At 39.4% G+C, this 18,007-nt stretch overlaps 1 protein-coding gene across 5 annotated transcripts in view; it reads right to left on the bottom strand.

Annotated features, from left to right (window-relative positions):
• The window catches only part of dpp10 (dipeptidyl peptidase like 10), a 1,117,462-nt gene that overhangs the window by 426,965 nt on the left and 672,490 nt on the right, over positions 1–18,007 (bottom strand). For all 5 annotated transcript variants that reach the window (XM_078403450.1, XM_078403449.1, XM_078403451.1 and 2 more), the window contains exon 2: positions 9,521–9,635. In XM_078403450.1, coding sequence (XP_078259576.1) covers positions 9,521–9,635 — 115 coding nt within the window. The remainder of the gene's footprint in view (positions 1–9,520; positions 9,636–18,007) is intronic.

Below are 18,007 nucleotides of genomic sequence, written 5' to 3'. Positions count from 1 at the left end.
ACTAGGGAAAGGGGATGCAGGGTGACAGGGTAAATGCCATTGGGGGGAGAAGGCGAGACTGTCATATGTTGAAAGACTGGAGCGACTAGGCTTGTATACACTGGAATTTAGAAGGATGAGAGGAGATCTTATCGAAACGTATAAGATTATTAAGGGGTTGGACACGTTAGAGGCAGGAAACATGTTCCCAATGTTGGGGGAGTCCAGAACAAGAGGCCACAGTTTAAGAATAAAGGGTAGGCCATTTAGAACTGAGATGAGGAAAAACATTTTCAGTCAGAGAGTTGTGAATCTGTGGAATTCTGTGCCTCAGAAGGCAGTGGAGGCCAATTCTCTGAATGCATTCAAGAGAGAGCTAGATAGAGCTCTTAAGGATAGCGGAGTCAGGGGGTATGGGGGGAAGGCAGGAACGGGGTACTGATTGAGAATGATCAGCCATGATCACATTGAATGGCGGTGCTGACTCGAAGGGCCGAATGGCCTCCTCCTGCACCTATTGTCTATTGTCTATTGTCTACAAGGCAATATGGAAAATACCCCAAGGATATGCTGTCCACAAAAGCAAAAGGCAATTCTACGTGGCTAGTTGCAATACCATTAATTGACTTTGAATCATTAGCTAAATCATGGAACATGTCACTAATGGTGCTAATAATTAGCACATTCACCAATAACATACTCAGCAAAGGAAATCAAAACAAGATTTCACCAGACACATTCCCCTACATTCCCTTTTCAACATTTAAAACATATCACTCCCTTCACAATTCTCTGGTCCCTTTGTCTGTTCCCTTCAAACACTTCCCATCTCTTGGGCACTTTCTTGTCCTTTTACCTCTTCCCTTCCTGCCATCCGTAGACCTAAAGAGTTTTCCCAGGCAACGGAACAATTCATTTGCCCTCTGTCCAATCTAGACGGTTACATTGGGAATATGGTCTCTGCTATTCTGGAGAAACAGTTTCTCCCTGATCATTTTGAGCAGCGTCTATGTTCAGGCTGTAGGAGTAAACCCTGACCTTCCAATTGTTTGCCACTTTAATTTATCATCCGCCTCTGATCTGTCCATCTGTAGCCTTGGGCACTGTTATAATGAGGCCCTAGACTGAAGAATAAAGAACTACAATAGATTGTAGTGACATCATTCTATGCTTGATGAAATATCTCTCTTTATATTTGTAAAGATTAGAGTCAGAGTCGTACAGCGCAGAAACGGGTCCTTCGGCTCAACCTGCGCATATCGACTCACCTGCCCCTTCTACAATAGTTCCAACTGCCCACGTTTGGCCCATTTGATTGTGGACTTTGGAAGGGGAAGGATGACCCACAATCCTGTTTATATCAATGGTGGAGAGAGTCAGAAAATTCAAATTCCTGGGTGTGCATATTTCTGAAGATCTTGTGTAGGAAAAAACTGCAGTTTCTGGTTTAAATCATAGGTAGACACAAAATGCTGGAGTAACTCAGCGGGACAGGCAGCATCTCTGGAGAGAAGGAATGGGTGACGTTTCGGGTCTGAAGAAGGGTCTCGACCCGAAATGTCACCCATTCCTTCTCTCCAGAGATGCTGCCCGTCCTGCTGAGTTACTATAGCATTTTGTGTCTATTTCCGAAAATCTTTCCTGGGACCGGCACACTGATGCAATTATAAAGCACATCAACGCCTCTACTTCCTGACAAGATTCCGGAGACTTGGTATGTCAAAGAGGATTCTCTTGAACTTCTACAGGTGCACAGTAGAGAGCATATTGACTGGTTGCATCAAAGCCTGGTTCAGCAACTCGAATGCCCAGGAACGAAGTAGCCTGCAAAAAGTTGTGAACACTGCCCAGTTCATCACCGGCTCTGACTTCCCCACCATTGAGGGGTTTTACTGGAATCCCTGCCTCAAAAAAACAGCCATCATAATCAGCGACCCACACCACACTGGCCACATATTAATTTCATCCATGCCATTGGGAAGAAGGTACAGGAGTATAAACATGATAATGTCTAGGTTCAGGAACAGCTTCTTCCCTACAGCCATTTGGCTATTAAACACTACAACCTCAAATAAGCTCTGAACTCCATAGACTATTATTGAACTATTATCATTTTTTTGTGTGTACGTCTGTGTGCGTATATACATATACATACACACACACACATATATATATATGGGTTGGGACACTTTTTCAAAACAAAAATCGGAATTGGAAGAAGGGTCTGGGTTCAAAACTTTGTCTATCAGTATCTTCCAGAGATGCTGCCTGATCCGCTGAGTTACTCCAGCAGAGATAGAATGTAGTCGGAGACTCGGAGGAAGGCAGGTGAGTAGATGGAAGCCGAGGCGATGTCTGGTGGGGAGGTATTGGGTGTTCAGAGAGGATGGGGGGCTTGAGGACTATTGTAAGGTTGGGGGGTAGCGGGGGCCACCTGGCTAAAAGGGGAAGAACCAGCAAAACCCCCACTGATGTTCTCTGTAGGAGGGGGGGGGGGGGAGCAGTAAGACCCAGTAGTGTCAGACCACGTGGTGTGGGAGTCTGCATCATGGTCGGAGGAAGGCAGGTGAGTAGTGGCAAGCAAATGCTTGGATTGTTGGTTATAAACCATGGCCCTGTTATCAGTAATAGATAACAGAGACAAAGCGCCATAACCTTTTTCCAACTGCCCCATTAAATCATTTGGCCTCATCCAATCACAGTCATTTAATTTAAAAACACAAATTGCTGGTAAAACAGCAGACCAGGCAGCATCTCTGGAAGGCACAGATAGACGAAGTTTCGACCCCAGACCTTTCTTTCGATTCCGATCTTTGGTTTGAAGAAGTGTCCCAACCCAAAACACTGCCTAACACGTCCTCCGGACATGTTGCCAGACCTGCCGAGTTCCTCCAGTACTGTGTTTTTTATAGATATTCCTTTTGTTCTACTCATCTTTTCCTTATCTTCTCCAAAAGTTAAAACATTTTTCTCTCTCTCTGCCAGTTCTGATGAAGGGTCTTGGATCTTAAATATTAACCATTATTTTTTTTCATATACACTGCCTGACCTGCTGAATGCAAGCCTTATCTATTTTAATACCTGCTCAGTATCACTATGTTTGGCTTTTACCAGTACCAGAGTCAGATTTCAGATTCCATTATGTGCATATGAACACCAGGCAACATCTCTATCAAAGAAAATGGCAGCCAACCTCTTTGGCTCAACTTCTTGCAGTACCATCATTACCAAATACTTCGCCATTTTAGATGTCATTACTGACTGGAGGTTAAAATGAACTAGTTAGATCATCAAAACAGCCCAAATATAGTAATTATGTTCTGGAGTTTACAGAATCGCACAGATAGATTTATGTCACAAGGTTTAGCTAAAGGCAGCTCATTGAAGGAAGTAAAGTTGTGTCTTTTACATTACATTGGATGCATATATTTTTAATTCTGAATTTATCCTATCATTGTAAAATGTTATGAATCACCCACATTGGCTTGCTTTTGTGAAGAAAATGCATTTAGCCTTGATCACAAAATAAATCTACTTTTAAATTTCCAGCAACCTCTTTGGGATGGATTTCAGGTTTCCGTCACTATTACTGAATTACTTTGGTTCCAAGATTAGTCATGCAGCCAAACTGTATTAGTAGCTACTAGAAAAGGGTGGACCCATTGAGCCCAAACCTCTCCTGCATTGGTCTAGCACCCTCCCCTCCCCCATTCCCCCCTTCCCCTCCACTCCATCCCCCCTCAACCCTCCTTATCCCTCCCTCACCCACTCCATCCCCCCTCAACCCCTCCTTATCCCCCCACCTCCCCTACCCCCACACCATTCCCCCTCAACCCCCCTTATTCCCCCCTCCTCACCCACTTACCCACTCCATCCCCCCCTCCTGTCCTCCCCTGGGTCGCTGCCGTTTGCACCATCGCAAAGTCGAAATTTCGTAAGTCGAAACATCGTAAGTCGGGGAGCATCTGTATTAGATCAATGGGCCCCCTACTGCGCAGGCAAGGACCTGCTGGGTTCCCATTGTGACATTGAACACAGAGGTATAACTGCGCAGGTGCGGCTGATGGGCAGGGCCAGTGGAAAAGGTATTTATTAAAGTTTAAAAAGTGATTTTAAAATATAACAACCATTTGAACCGCAGGCCAATGGTGAGTAAGGTGGACCTAAAATTGTTGCGCTATCGTGGACCATTTTTGCTATATTTCAGGTCTAAAAATATTTAAGAATGAACAAATATACAAACAAACAAGATGAGAGTTTTAGTAACATATATATATATATATATATATATATATATATATATATAGATTCACATTGAATTGTCACATAGTCACATATAGGAAAAAACAGGAATTAAAAGTAGAATTGTTAACTAACATTTGGAATATTATATGAAAGGTAGATTAAAATCAGAGGTTATACTAATAAATAATGTAAAAGCTAAGATGTCATAAATAGAACTTTTATAGCTGTATCATATTTTGAAATATTTATGAGCAAATATACAGATAGAAGGTTTGCTAAGTGGTAATTATGTCTTGGAACAGCATTAAACTCACCTAATGAAACCAAGCACAATATTATTAGGGTAATGCAGAGAGAGTAGTAGAGGTCTTGTCAGACCATTTATTTCTCAAGATTACGCTGGCGGAGGTTTCAAACCTTCACATCGTGTGGAAGAGCATTGAATCATTGGCAACCGTTATTTGATTCCTGCATTAAGCATCAATTTCATGGTGTGATGACATCCTCATTAACAATTTCATTCATGTTAAATATTAGATGCAAGGCTACTTAAAAGATACAATGGACTGGTGACAAACTTGATGCATCAGTTAAATACCAATTGGGTGATGTTTAAAATGTTCCCAAGATTCTCTAAAAAACACTGAATATGTTCAGTGAACATGAGGTGAGAGAAACAAATGACACACCTTCTTAATAAGTTTAATTTAGTTTCCAGATACTTCTGCCCACTGAGTCCAGGCCGATCAGTGATCCCTGCACACTAACACTCTTCTACACACACTGGGAAAAATTTACAATTTTACCAAGCCAATAAGCCAATTTTACCAAGCCAATAAGCCGACAAATCTGTCTGTCTTTGGAGTGTAGCAGGAAACCGGAGCACCCGGAGTACCCGGAGAAAACCCACGTAGGCCACGGGGTAAACATACAAATCTTGCACAGACAGTACCCATAGTCGGGATCGAACCCGTGTCTCTGCTGCTGTAGGGCAGCAACTCAACCACTGTGCCACCATGCCGCCCAGGAGCATTATTAACATAGACTTTGCTGCTGGCTGTTATTGAGGTAATGTTAACTTGAAGGGTACACAATAATGCGAGAATGTTGATGCCTGATCAGTAACAATGTGTTATTTATCTCTATTCTGTCTTTGCCCCCTAAATCAGAGGCAAATTAGAATAATCCACTTTTGGAGGGTGTATTCAGAGAAAAATAAAAATTGATGACACAAACTGGAAGTAATGCCCAAACCAACAATATGACTAAATGGTATAAAGTAACCAAAAAAAACATTACAACTTTAATCTTGTAAGAATCTCCATTAAAAGAGGTTGTTTTTTTCCTGCATGTTCAGCTGTAGACCACTGTCTAACAAATGCCAAGTATCAAAGTTCATTTTAGGAGGTGCCAAAGGAGGAAAATCTGGTGTTTTACTGCATGGAGGTCATTATATAAACTTTGTAATGGTTCAAGTTGGGTAATGACAGGAATGGATGCCAAATGCTCTTGGAGCATTGAAGTAATGCAAATATTTAGTGAGTGAACAAAATGTTACCTTGGTTCCCGACTAACTTTTTCTTTTATCTACGATCATTCTTAAAGCAGGAAGTAAATGAAGATAACTATCTTACCAGTACGATTTCATAGAATCTCTTATATAGTTCTATTTGCTTGAAGATTAATTTAAAAGATCTTTTATATTTTAATAGCTACTAAATACTTGGATAAAGTGCGCATGCTACATTCAAAATTCGAAGTACATTGAAAATTTGTACTTCTGTAATTAGGGGTCTGTATGTCATTGAACCTGGCTAAGATTGAATATTTGCTGATCATACATCACATTACAGAACATCCACTGGGGAAAATGCATCCAATAAAGATTTAAATTTGCTGACTAAACAACTAGGATTGCATAGTGAATACATCTCACAGGTGACTTGAATAAAGCTTCAGAAGTGATAATTTCCTTTTGAATTGCTAGCAACCTTTTTCTGCAAATTCATGAATGGATTTGACAATAGACAATAGGTGCAGGAGTAGGCCATTTGGCCCTACGAGCCAGCACCACCATTCAATGTGATCATGGCTGATCATTCTCAATCAGTACCACGTTCCTGCCTTCTCCTGATATCCCCTGACTCCGCTATCCTTAAGAGCTCTATCTAGCTCTCTCTTGAATGCGTTTGGAGAATTGGCCTCCACTGCCTTCTGAGGCAGAGAATTCCATCGATTTACAACTCTCTGACTGAAAAGGTTTTTCCTCATCTCCGTTCTAAATGGCCTACCCCTTATTCTTAAACTGTGGCCCCTGGTTCTGGACTCCCCCAACATTGGGAACATGTTTCCTGCCTCTAACGTGTCCAACCCCTTAATAATCTTATATGTTTCGATATCCTTCTAAATTCCAGTGTATACAAGCCTAGTCGCTCCAGTCTTTCAACATATGACAGTCAGCCATTACGGGAATTAACCTAGTGAACCTACGATGCGCACCCTCAATAGCAAGAATATCCGTCCTCAAATTTGGAGACCAAAACTGCACACAGTACTCCAGGTGCGGTCTCACTAGGGCCCTGTACAACTGCAGAAGGACCTATTTGCTCCTATACTCAACTTCTCTTGTTATGAAGGCCAACATTCCATTGGCTTTCTTCACTGCCTGCTGTACCTGCATGCTTCCTTTCAGTGACTGATGCACTAGGACACCCAGATCTCATTGTACGTCCCCTTTTCCTAACTTGACACCATTCAGATAATACTCTGCCTTCCTATTCTTACCACCAAAGTGGATAACCTCACACTTATCCGCATTAAACTGCATCTGCCATGCATCTGCCCACTCACACAACCTGTCCAAGTCACCCTGCAACCTCATAGCATTATTTGCTCTCTGTCTGAAGGCAGAAACTGTTGTAAGTATTCAGCAGGTCAGCTTGCATTGGTGAAAATGGAAAAGAGTCAATGCTTCAGATGGAAGGCTCATCAGAATTGTGAAAATAAGGAAATGAGTCATTTTTAACTAGCAGGGAGTTTGAGGGTGGGATGGTTGAGACAAAGGAGATACCTCTGATAGCATGAGGCCAGGATTTATTGTGAGGATGTGTTGTTAGTAAAGCACAAAACAGTGATATAAAAGCTGTGAAATACAAAAACTGTGAAATGCCAATGGGTTACTGTCTGCTGTGGAATGAGAAAAACAGAGCCTATGTTACAGATGGATAACTCTCAGCAAAATGAGTCCATTTTGATGTAGACAGAGAGACTGATTTAACTGAATTTATAGAATTCAGTATTAAGTCTGAAAGGCAACAAATAAGGTGACTGTTGAAGAAGATGAGATAGCTTTGCAGGAGATCATAGAAGGGTGGGTTTAGATAGATAGATAGAGAATAGATAGAGAATTAAAGTGGCGGCCAATTGGAACAATAGTGTTTGATTGAATGCAGGTGTTCTGTAGGGGAAATGTCCAATTAGTGTTTATTTCCAATTGTGCAAGGTGTATCTTATGCATTGCAAACTCTTTCAGTTTCTTTAATGTGACAGCATTGATCATACTGTGCTGGTTGACCCAGTTTGTTCTTCATTAATAAATATTATAATAAACCACCCCCTGACACAAAGGGCACTGATAATAAAGCAAAGAAACTCACCTGTTGAGATTGGTGACTGGCTGATTAACTTCCTCTGTAATGCTATTTATCTCCTGCTGTAATTACCTCTTAGGCCTGCACAGGAATCTGCACTGATCATTACATCTTATTGCTGTTATCAAAGCTTATATACATGGAATGTTTCCATAAGCCAAGTTTTGTTTTCCTCGTATTTTATCAAAAATTATTTTAATGACACATTTCTGCACATTGCTTTTTTTCTCGTTTATTCTCTATCAAAGTTTGAAAAATCATGTTCCATCTCCATCAACAATAATTTTGTCCTAAAGCACTAATGTGCTACACTTGAGGGCAAGGCAAAGTAATTGAATAAGTTTATTAAAGGAATCTGATGATTCCCTAGAGTGGAAAATATTAGCTGATTAACCCAAGTGTTCAATCATACAGATTTCATCTCCTTGTTTGTTCAATTGAATAAAACCTCAACATTAAATTTGAGAAGGAGATGCAGGGGCAAGAGGAGCATTTCCTATTCTATTAAAATGAAGTAGCAACCACCTTTGGAATCTGGTTTAACCAGGTTATTCCTGGCCTGAACATGCACTATGTTCAGTTGCTTTGACCAAAAATAATGCCTGAGGTAATGACATAGCGCTCTTGTTAACTATCAAATGAAAGTCTTCCCTGACTGATGGGGACCAATCAACTTTGATGGCACTGGCTGACATCGCAGTGATGGCAATAATGATAAGTGCCCAGCATTCATGGATCAACGGTATTTCTATTTTTGTTGGGTCAAGGCAGCAGTATTTAATTAGAATACACCATTTCATTTTGAAACTGGTAGTTTGTTTTTTAAAGCAGCTGAAGAGTGGATGGTGGCTGATAAGTTGGCCCAATTAAGCAAAAAATGGAAGTTCATTTCTATTAAAGCTTCGGCTAAAACACAGTTTTTAGAACCAGAAGTACCTGTGACAAGGATTTTTAAATGGCATTGGGACAGAGTATTTTTTTCAAATTTCCTATAAACTGTCAGGCTGATTGATTAATGATTTGGATTCTCAATAAATTTAATGGAACATCTTTTAATCAATTTGACTGCTTAGTACCATAAATAAGTCAAATAAAAATATAATATAGAATTTGTAACTGATCAAGCAAAGTTAATAGTGAAGATGCCACAACAGATAAGATCAAATGCCAAAAATTGTAAAACCTATTTGTTACAATGCCAAGGATAGATGGTAATTTGCCACAGTGTTAGATGGAATTCCATGAATGAAACAACAGATTCAAGTCTGGTTTTAGGGGACTACATCCTAGCAACAAGCATAATCTGTGACACAAGCCAGTTTCACTACAAAGTGGTTCAGCAAGTCCCTACATGAGAAATACTAGAGATGTGGTTGCTGTTGTGAAGAGGGGATGAATTAAAACACGTTTTCATCTTTTCCAGATCAGTTCAGCTTTTTACTAGATACTGTATACACTGTGGAATGTTAAGTATTTCTGCAAATGAAACCCATTTAATGCAGTTGAAGAGTAGGATAAAAGTGTATAATACGACTTACTGATGACCTCCACCATCTCACAGCGGATTATTAAATAATGTTGGCAGAATTAAAAGGAGCAAATTATCCAATCAGCTAGCAAAATATATAAATTAATACATGGTTTACCTGGAGTTAAAAGAATGACCGAAATAGTGATGAGAGAGCACACGGCAAGGATCACGAGCAGTGCAATAGCAATTCCCTTCCAGTTTCTCTGGGGAGGGCTTGCACCTCCTATCTCCTACAAAGGCAGAAATAATAGGTTTCAGTGCTGAAATTCCATAATCATAACAAATTATTCATAATGTGAAAAACATAGGCATTAAGAATTCATTGCAAAGCTGATCATCACCGTGATTTCCATACTTCATTTAATTACTCAAATTTGCACACACTTTAGGGCAAGCAAAAATTGATATGTCTGCTTCATTTTCACAACTGTGTTGCTTCTTTAAGTACTAAATTATAATTATAATTAGATTTTATGTTGCCTTTAAGCTACACGTGCTTATTATTGGTGATGAATCCATTCTAACAGAAGTGAGACTATTTAAAAGAAAACAACCTATTCTATGATTTAAAATGTTATTTTGTCGAGTTTGAATAGCCAACAGGAAGGTGCACTATATCAAAGGTCAGAGAACGTTTACAGAACCTGCTTCACTCTCTGGAGCTATATATCTATAAATATACTCAAGATCTCATAATAGCCAATTGTGGTTCAATAATGGTACAGGACTTGATGGGATGTTTATGGCAGAGTACCTGCACTTAGAGTTGTGGAGAAAAACTCATTGAATCAAAGCATTACAGGGAAACGGGATGCAAGATAAATGCAGAACAAGTGCATACAGAAGAAAAAGCCTTGAATAAGCATCTGTTCCCTTCAACATACTTTTCATTAGGTTTTTAAAATGTGTATCTCCTTTTCTAAAAAAAACTGTGAGCTTCCAAATTAAAGATGGCATCAAAGAATTTTGAATGCCATAATCTGCCATAACAAGAGAGAATGCTGGAAATGCTTCACAGATCACATAGAAACTTATGATAGAGCAACAAATGTTAAGATTTTGGATCATGACCCTTATCAGTGTGGAAGCACAAATCAGTATCAACTTTATTTCTCTTCATAAATGCTGGAATGCAGTTTTAACCATTTCCTTTTTTTTAAATTACCAAGTGTAAACATTTTACAGCATACATTTTCTAACTTGTTTGATCAACACTGAAGGAAATTAAGGTATAGCATTTCTTAAATAAATCACATGTAATACTGTCTGCATAATTTTGTCCAATCTTGCAGGCTTCTCTCAAAACATTTCCATCTCTCAAAGGAACACGACTTTCATTGTTATCTTATTTCAGTAATACCACCCAACAGTGAAGAACACCCAAAGAAATCCAAGCAACAATATATTTTTATTAGCCGTGTAGCACGTTATAAAATGCCTCGAGGTAATACACAGGAGAGCTGTACAACAACAGTTGATATCAAGCTACATTATCAACTGTACATGATTAAACAGTCCAAGTGCAATCAGGTCACATCCACCTACAAATTTGCATTTGCTGTACTAGGTTATTTAGATACTATAGTACTAATTTAAAACATTTAGGGCTAACGTTTAATAAACTGCAGAAAGATATGTAATAATACTGAATACTGCTGATTTAGTAAAAGAATGAATCCACTAGGAATTGTAAGGGATATAGGTCAAATGCAGCCAACAGGACTAGCATAGATGGGGCATCTTGGTCAGCATGGATGAGCTAGGCTGAAGGGCCTGTTACTCCTCCACCTATTTTTGTGAAGGGTATAAGTAAATATCTTTCAGTCAGCTGAGCATCAGACAGACACATAAACCCAGCATCATGCAAAATAAAATCAAAATGAAGCAACCGAGAAATCGATCTTGTAGAAGATTTAGTTTACCCAAAATTGAATTTTCTCTCCACTTACATACTTAAGCTGAAGGCATGAAATTGAACTAAAATTAATGAAACATCACAGATGCATTATTTTCCATTAAAGTACACTGGTATTCCACGTACATAGTCTGATCATATGTTGTTGTAATAAAGAAAGTGAATCAATGAATTTATGAATAACTCTGTGAATATAGTTTCCAGCTGAACTGCCTCACTAATACGGAAGTTTAATGCAAGATGGCAAATTTACAGAGAGAATTACCATTATAAATTTGGAATGGAAAAATAATGCAAAAATCTGGTAGTCAAGATCAGCTAAAGCTAATTTCCTGGTTAAAGAAATGGACAGGACTTTAAAAAAATAATTTGGTGCGAGGTTTTCTGTGAATTTCCACAATTGCTTCATGTAATACAATTTGCTGTCCAGATACAATTTTGCATAAGAATCCCAAAAGAAATAAATGTGTAAATTTTGTAAATGTGTACAATTTTGCATAAGAATCCCAAAAGAAATAAATGTGTAAAACCGTAAGAGCCATATAATGGGACTAATTAATTAGTTCTTTCAACAAGCTGGAGCTATCTCCTTATGTGCTGTATGAATCCAGTTCTAAAGATGACCATTTTCTAAACAGATCTGAATAATAATAACTAATCATTTTGTATACTCCCTAGAATTATTTACTTGCTCTTCAAAATTCGATTCAAAGTAACTATTCAAAATGCAAATATCCTTAATGTACTTTATACTAGCTTAACCTTGTATTTATGCTGTCTTCAACATTACTGGAACCAATTACCTAGAACATCATTAAATTCATCTGTGCAATTGATCAATGGTTTCCAGTATGCTTCACCAACTTGGTTTCAAAGCATGATCAACAGAATAAATTAACTCCTACTTGTGTTCCAAATTATACTAAGGGGTTCTCAGATGTAATATTATTATTGGAGTTTATATACATAAATTTCAAAGCAATATACATACTTTGTATAATGTAGAATTTAAAATATGTCAATTATTTGTTCATCCTACTATGAGACCATCAGAAAGCAAAACTTCTGAGATCAGCTGAAGCTCATTTGTATTAGGATTTCCTGCAAGCCTGTGCAAAAGGCATGGATCATTAATGTAGAGCCAGGAGCAGAGACTAACAACATTAAGAGTTCCTGATCAATGGTTCAAATGTGAAGGACAGAACATCTCCAAAACAAAATGTTGAGTCCCAAGCTAAGGAAATGACCAGCATTTGCAAAAGAATAAAGGCATTGTGCTTCAAGAAATGTACAGATACAAATTCAATGACAACATGGCAAGGGTCAGCGGCGAAATATCAGGCGGATGCTGAAATGTGCGCTAGTTTTGGGTAATCAGATAACAAAAACATCAAACGCCATCATTAAGGGGGTGGTGGGGGGTGGTGGGGGGTGTCACAAGAACCCTAGTTTCAGGGTGCTGTTTAAAAACATGCTTCATACTATTATATTGTGCTGAATTACCATCCCATCTTAAACAATGTTCAAAGAAAGAAAACATTAACACTAAGGTAAACCTGTACCGACAATATACTTTGGTTCTATCTTCACTAAGGAAGACCCAAACAATCTCCCAGATGTACTAGAGGACAGAGGATCTGGGGAGACAGAGGAAGTGAAAGAAATTTGCATTAAGCAAGAAATAGTATTGGGTAGACTGATGGGACTGAAGGCTGATAAATCCCCAGGGCCTGATGGTCTGCATCCCAGGGTACTCAAGGAGGTGGCTCTAGAAATCGTGGACGCATTAGTGATCTTTTTCCAATGTTCAAGAGATTCAGGATCAGTTCCTGTGGATTGGAGGGTAGCTAATGTTGTCAAGAAAGGTGCGAGAGAGAAAACGGGGAATTATAGACCAGTTAGCCTGACATCGGTTGTGGGGAAGATGCTGGAGTCAATTATTAAAGAAGCAATAATGGCGCATTTGGATAGCAGTAAAAGGATTGGTCCAAGTCAGCATGGATTTATGAGGGGAAATCCTGATTGACTAATCTTCTGGAATTTTGAGGATGTGACAAGTAAAATGGATGAAGGAGTGCCAGTGGATGTAGTGTATCTGGACTTTCAGAAAGCCTTTGATAAGGTCCCACACAGGGGATTAGAGGGGAAAATTAGGGCACATGCTATTGGGGATAGGGTATTGACATGGATAGGGAATTGGTTGGCAGACAGGAAACAAAGAGTCAGAATAAACTGGTCCCTGTCAGAATGACAGGCAGTGGCGAGTGGAGTGCCGCAAGGCTCGGTGCTGGGGCCGCAACTGTTTACAATATATATTAATGATTTAGATGATGGGATTATAGGTAACACTAGCAAATTTGCAGATGACACAAAGCTGGGTGACAGTGTGAACTGTGAAGAGGATGCTAGGAGGTTGCAGGGTGACTTGGACAGGTTGACTATGTGGGCAGATGCATGGCAGATGCAGTATAATAATGTAGATAAATGTAAGGTTATCCACTTTGGCAACAAGAACAAGGAGGCAGATTATTATCTCAATGGTGTCAGATTAGGAAAAAGGGAAGTGCAACAAGATCTGGGTGTCCTTCTACACCAGTCACTGAAAGTAAACATCCAGGTACAGCAGGCAGTGAAGAAAGCTAATGGCATGTTGGCCTTAATAAAGAGAGGATTTGAGTATCGGTGTAAAGAGATCCTTCTGCAGTTGTACAGGGCCCTGGTGAGACCACATCTGGAGTATTGTGTGCAGTTTTGGTCTCTTAATTTGAGGAAGGACATTCTTACTATTGAGGCAGTGCAGTTTTGGTTTAATCCCTGGGATGGAGGGACTGTCATATGAGGAAAGATTGGAAAGACTGGGCGTGTATTCACTGGAATTTAGGAGAGGGGATCTTATAGAAATGTATAAAATTATAAAAGGACTGGACAAGCTAGATGCAGGAAAAATGTTCCCAGTGTTAGGGGAGTCCAGAACCAGGGGCCACAGTCTAAGAATAAAGGTGTGGCCATTTAAAACTGAGATGCAAAAAAAAAAATTTCACCCAGAGAGTTGTGAATTTGAGGAATTCTCTGCCACTGAAGGGAGTAGAAGCCAGTTCACTGGATGAATTTAAAAGAGCTCTAGGGGCTAGCGGAATCAAGGGATATGCGGAGAAGGCAGGCACAGGTTACTGATTGTGGATGATTAGCCATGATCACAATGAATGACGGTGCTGGCTCACAGGGCCAAATGGCCTCCTCCTGCACCTATTTTTTATGTTTCCAATGTATTAATTAACCATCATGTGCAGAGCTACATTGCTTTATGTTTTAGCATAGCACAGTAAGACAGTGCACAGTAAATACTCTTGCACTTTATAATTCAGATCAGAAAAACATAAATCTCAGTAAGGCGACATATACTGAAGAAAACCCAGTAGAAGGTTAATTATTACTCCAGGATTAGCATTGGTATAAACTGGTATCAATTTCACATCAATATAAACAAAAGGTATTGAGTGCCTGGCCCTGGCCTATTGAGTTACTCCAGCACGTTGCACCTCTTTTTGCATGTGAAAACTAAATTGGATCCGAAGTCCCTATTTTGATAATTTTACTCAATGATAATGCAGGTGCCCGAGGGTCATATACCACTGGACTCTGACAAGAATATTATCTACAAGTAATTAAATTTAAACACGTAAAATAGAAAATCTCTGATAGAGAATCACTGAGATGTATAGCACAGAAACAGGCTGGTCAGCCCACCATACCAATGCTAGCATTTGCACCCAACTACACTTTCAGAACAGGAGCACAGGTTATTTGTTTGTTTAAAAAAAAAAACCCCCAAAAACATCGCGCGCACACACTGTGTAGTGCTTTCGTGTTCTCTCTCTCTCTCTCTCTCTCTCTCTCTCTCTCTCTCTCTCTCTCTCTCTCTCTCTCTCTCTCTCTCTCTCTCTCTCTCTCTCTCTCTCTCTCTCTCTCTCTCCTCTCTCTCTCTCTCTCTCTCTCTCTCTCTCTCTCTCTCTCTCTCTCTCTCTCTCTCTCTCTCTCTCTCTCTCTCTCTCTCTCTATATATATATATATATATGATGGGTCATGGAAATAGGGGTTTGATTGTAGGTCAGTTATCAAAAATCTTCATGCTGTTCGATTGCAAGCCACCCAAGCTGAATATGAGGTGCTGTTTGCACGTGGCCTCACTGGCAATGGAGGAGATCCAGGATGGAAAGGCCAGTGGATGCGAGGGAGAAGGTACAGTGGCAGGTGTTACATCTCCTGCAGTTGCTGGGGAAGTACCTGGAGAGGGGATAGTTTGGATGGGAAAAGATGAGTAAACCAAGGAGTTGCTTTGGGAGGTATTTCTGCAGAAGTCAAAAAGGGGGGTGGGAATGGGAAGACGTGATTAGTGGCAGGATCACATTGAAGATGGCAGAAATGTTGGAGAATAATGTGTTGGACGCGGAGGCTAGTGAGATGAAAGGCAAGGACCAAGAAACACAGAGAAGATGCGGGTGAGAGATCCATCTAGATAGCAGGGGTGAAATCATGTTTACTAAAGAAAGTGGCCATCTCAGATGTCCTAGAATGGAAAGCCTCATCTTGGGAGCAGATGCTGCGGAAACAGAGAAATTGAAAGTAAGAGGATAGCGTCTTTGCAAGAGGCAGGGTGGGAGGTGGTGTAGGGCAGATAACTGCGGAAATCAATGGGTTTGTAGTAGACATCAGAAGATAGTCATAACCCTATGATGGAGATAGAGAGATCAACAAAATTCTGTTTCACTTCTTCATATTTCCCCCCCATATACTGTATTTACTTTGGACGTTAATTCTTATTTTTATCACATTGCCATAATCTCACTCTTTGGTATCTGATGAACCTCCTATTTGCTCTGTTTTTAGATTGCTTTTCTATTTTCATTTTTCGTCACCAAACAGCTGTGTCCCTTTCTGAATCTCAAATACCACAGTGACTTTGATCAAACAGAATTGGGATAAACTAAGCAAACGGCCCACAGAAATGAGCAAAACTATTACTCTCAAAAGAACTGTAAAACAGAGTATTTACGCATTCATTAAATATCTCATCATGTTAGCATCAACTACTAAAGGCACAGCATTATTTCCTTATCAGAAAGAATAACTTGTTCCTGCAAAAGAAAAAGTGAGATACAAACAGTCTGACAAGAAACGCTACGAGAAAAAACTCCAATGTTAATGTTTTTGCTCATAGAACATAATTTCATGCAAATTAGTTGCTAAAAAGCAATGACTACACTTCTAAACATATCAATTATTGTAAAAAAAAATGTTTAGAGATACAAACGCAAGATGTTGGACAAGATTAGTTCTAACATCATTTTCAGTACATTGGAATTTGCCGAAATCAGTTTTGTTTCATAACAGATTTCTCTTGGATAAATTTACCAAACACAGATCCAACCATACACAATTAAATATAAATATACGTACACTTATTTGTCTGAAGAAAATGCAATTTTGGAGTTCAAAGGGCAATTAGAGCTCCAAAGATCAAACAAATTGTCCAATTCACCCTCTCTCCACTCACACGCTCCCTCTCCCCTACTCACCTAACACACCCATATTAATAAGTTTTATTTACCACACACATACTTGGGACTCCTTCCCATACACCATTGTCAACCGATGCAAATGATGCTTCGTGCCTTAAGTTGCAGAGCAGTTTGAGGCTCATTATTTTTTTCTGTTAATTATGGATTCAGGAATTACAACTCTCATATCTTCATGAATGCTCCAAGATGTAACAAGTATATATTCAGTGTATTTGCAAGAGAGCACATAGCGTATTTTTATCTCAAACATTTAAGCTGTTGTTCTAAACTGTATGCCCGTGGTAATACATTGTTGGCTCTGCTGTCCAAAGGATCAAAGTATGAACATACACAAAGTTACACTAAGAAAATAATAGTTTTTTGTGAGATTTATTTCGCTCACTTTTCATAAAGCAACAGTGCAACAATAAAATACAAATTACAATGTATATTCAATGGAGAAAAAGTAATTAGTTCCTGATGTCTTGACATGTTTGGTGAAGACTACATACTTGGACCATTTAATTATGAATTCAAACTCACAGATTTTTTTTGTTAGAATTACTTGGATTTACTCCTTTACAGGTAGACACAAAATGCTGGAGTAACTCAGCGGGTCAGGCAGCATCTCTGTAAAGAAGGAATGGGTGACGTTTCGGGTCGAGACCCTTCGTCAGACTCGAAACGTCACCAAAGATAACAAAAAGGGCAATTCGGGCTGAAAAGATGAGGTCCGAGGGGAAGCTGGCAAAGAATACAAAGAAGGACAGTAAAAGCTTCTTTAGGTATGTTAAGAGAAAAAGATTAGTAAAGACAAATGTGGGTCCCTTGAAGGCAGATACAGGTGAAATTGTTATGGGTAACTAGGAAATGGCAGAAGAGTTGAACAGGTACTTTGGATCTGTCTTCACTCAGGAAGACACAATCTCCCAGATTTACTGGAGGACAGAGGATTTAGGGAGTCAGAGACACTGAAAGAAATTTGCATTAGGTGAGAAATAGTATTGGGTAGACTAATGGGACTGAAGGCTGATAAATCTTCAGGGCCTGATGGTCTGCATCCCAGGGTACTCAAGGAGGTGGCTCTAGAAATTGTGGATGTATTGGTGATCTTTTTCCAACGTTCAAG

The sequence above is a fragment of the Rhinoraja longicauda genome, chromosome 8 (assembly GCF_053455715.1).
Source record: "Rhinoraja longicauda isolate Sanriku21f chromosome 8, sRhiLon1.1, whole genome shotgun sequence".
Classification (NCBI taxonomy): domain Eukaryota; kingdom Metazoa; phylum Chordata; class Chondrichthyes; order Rajiformes; family Arhynchobatidae; genus Rhinoraja; species Rhinoraja longicauda.
Note: the sequence above shows the minus strand (reverse complement) of the source record. Positions and strands in the feature narration are given on the sequence as shown.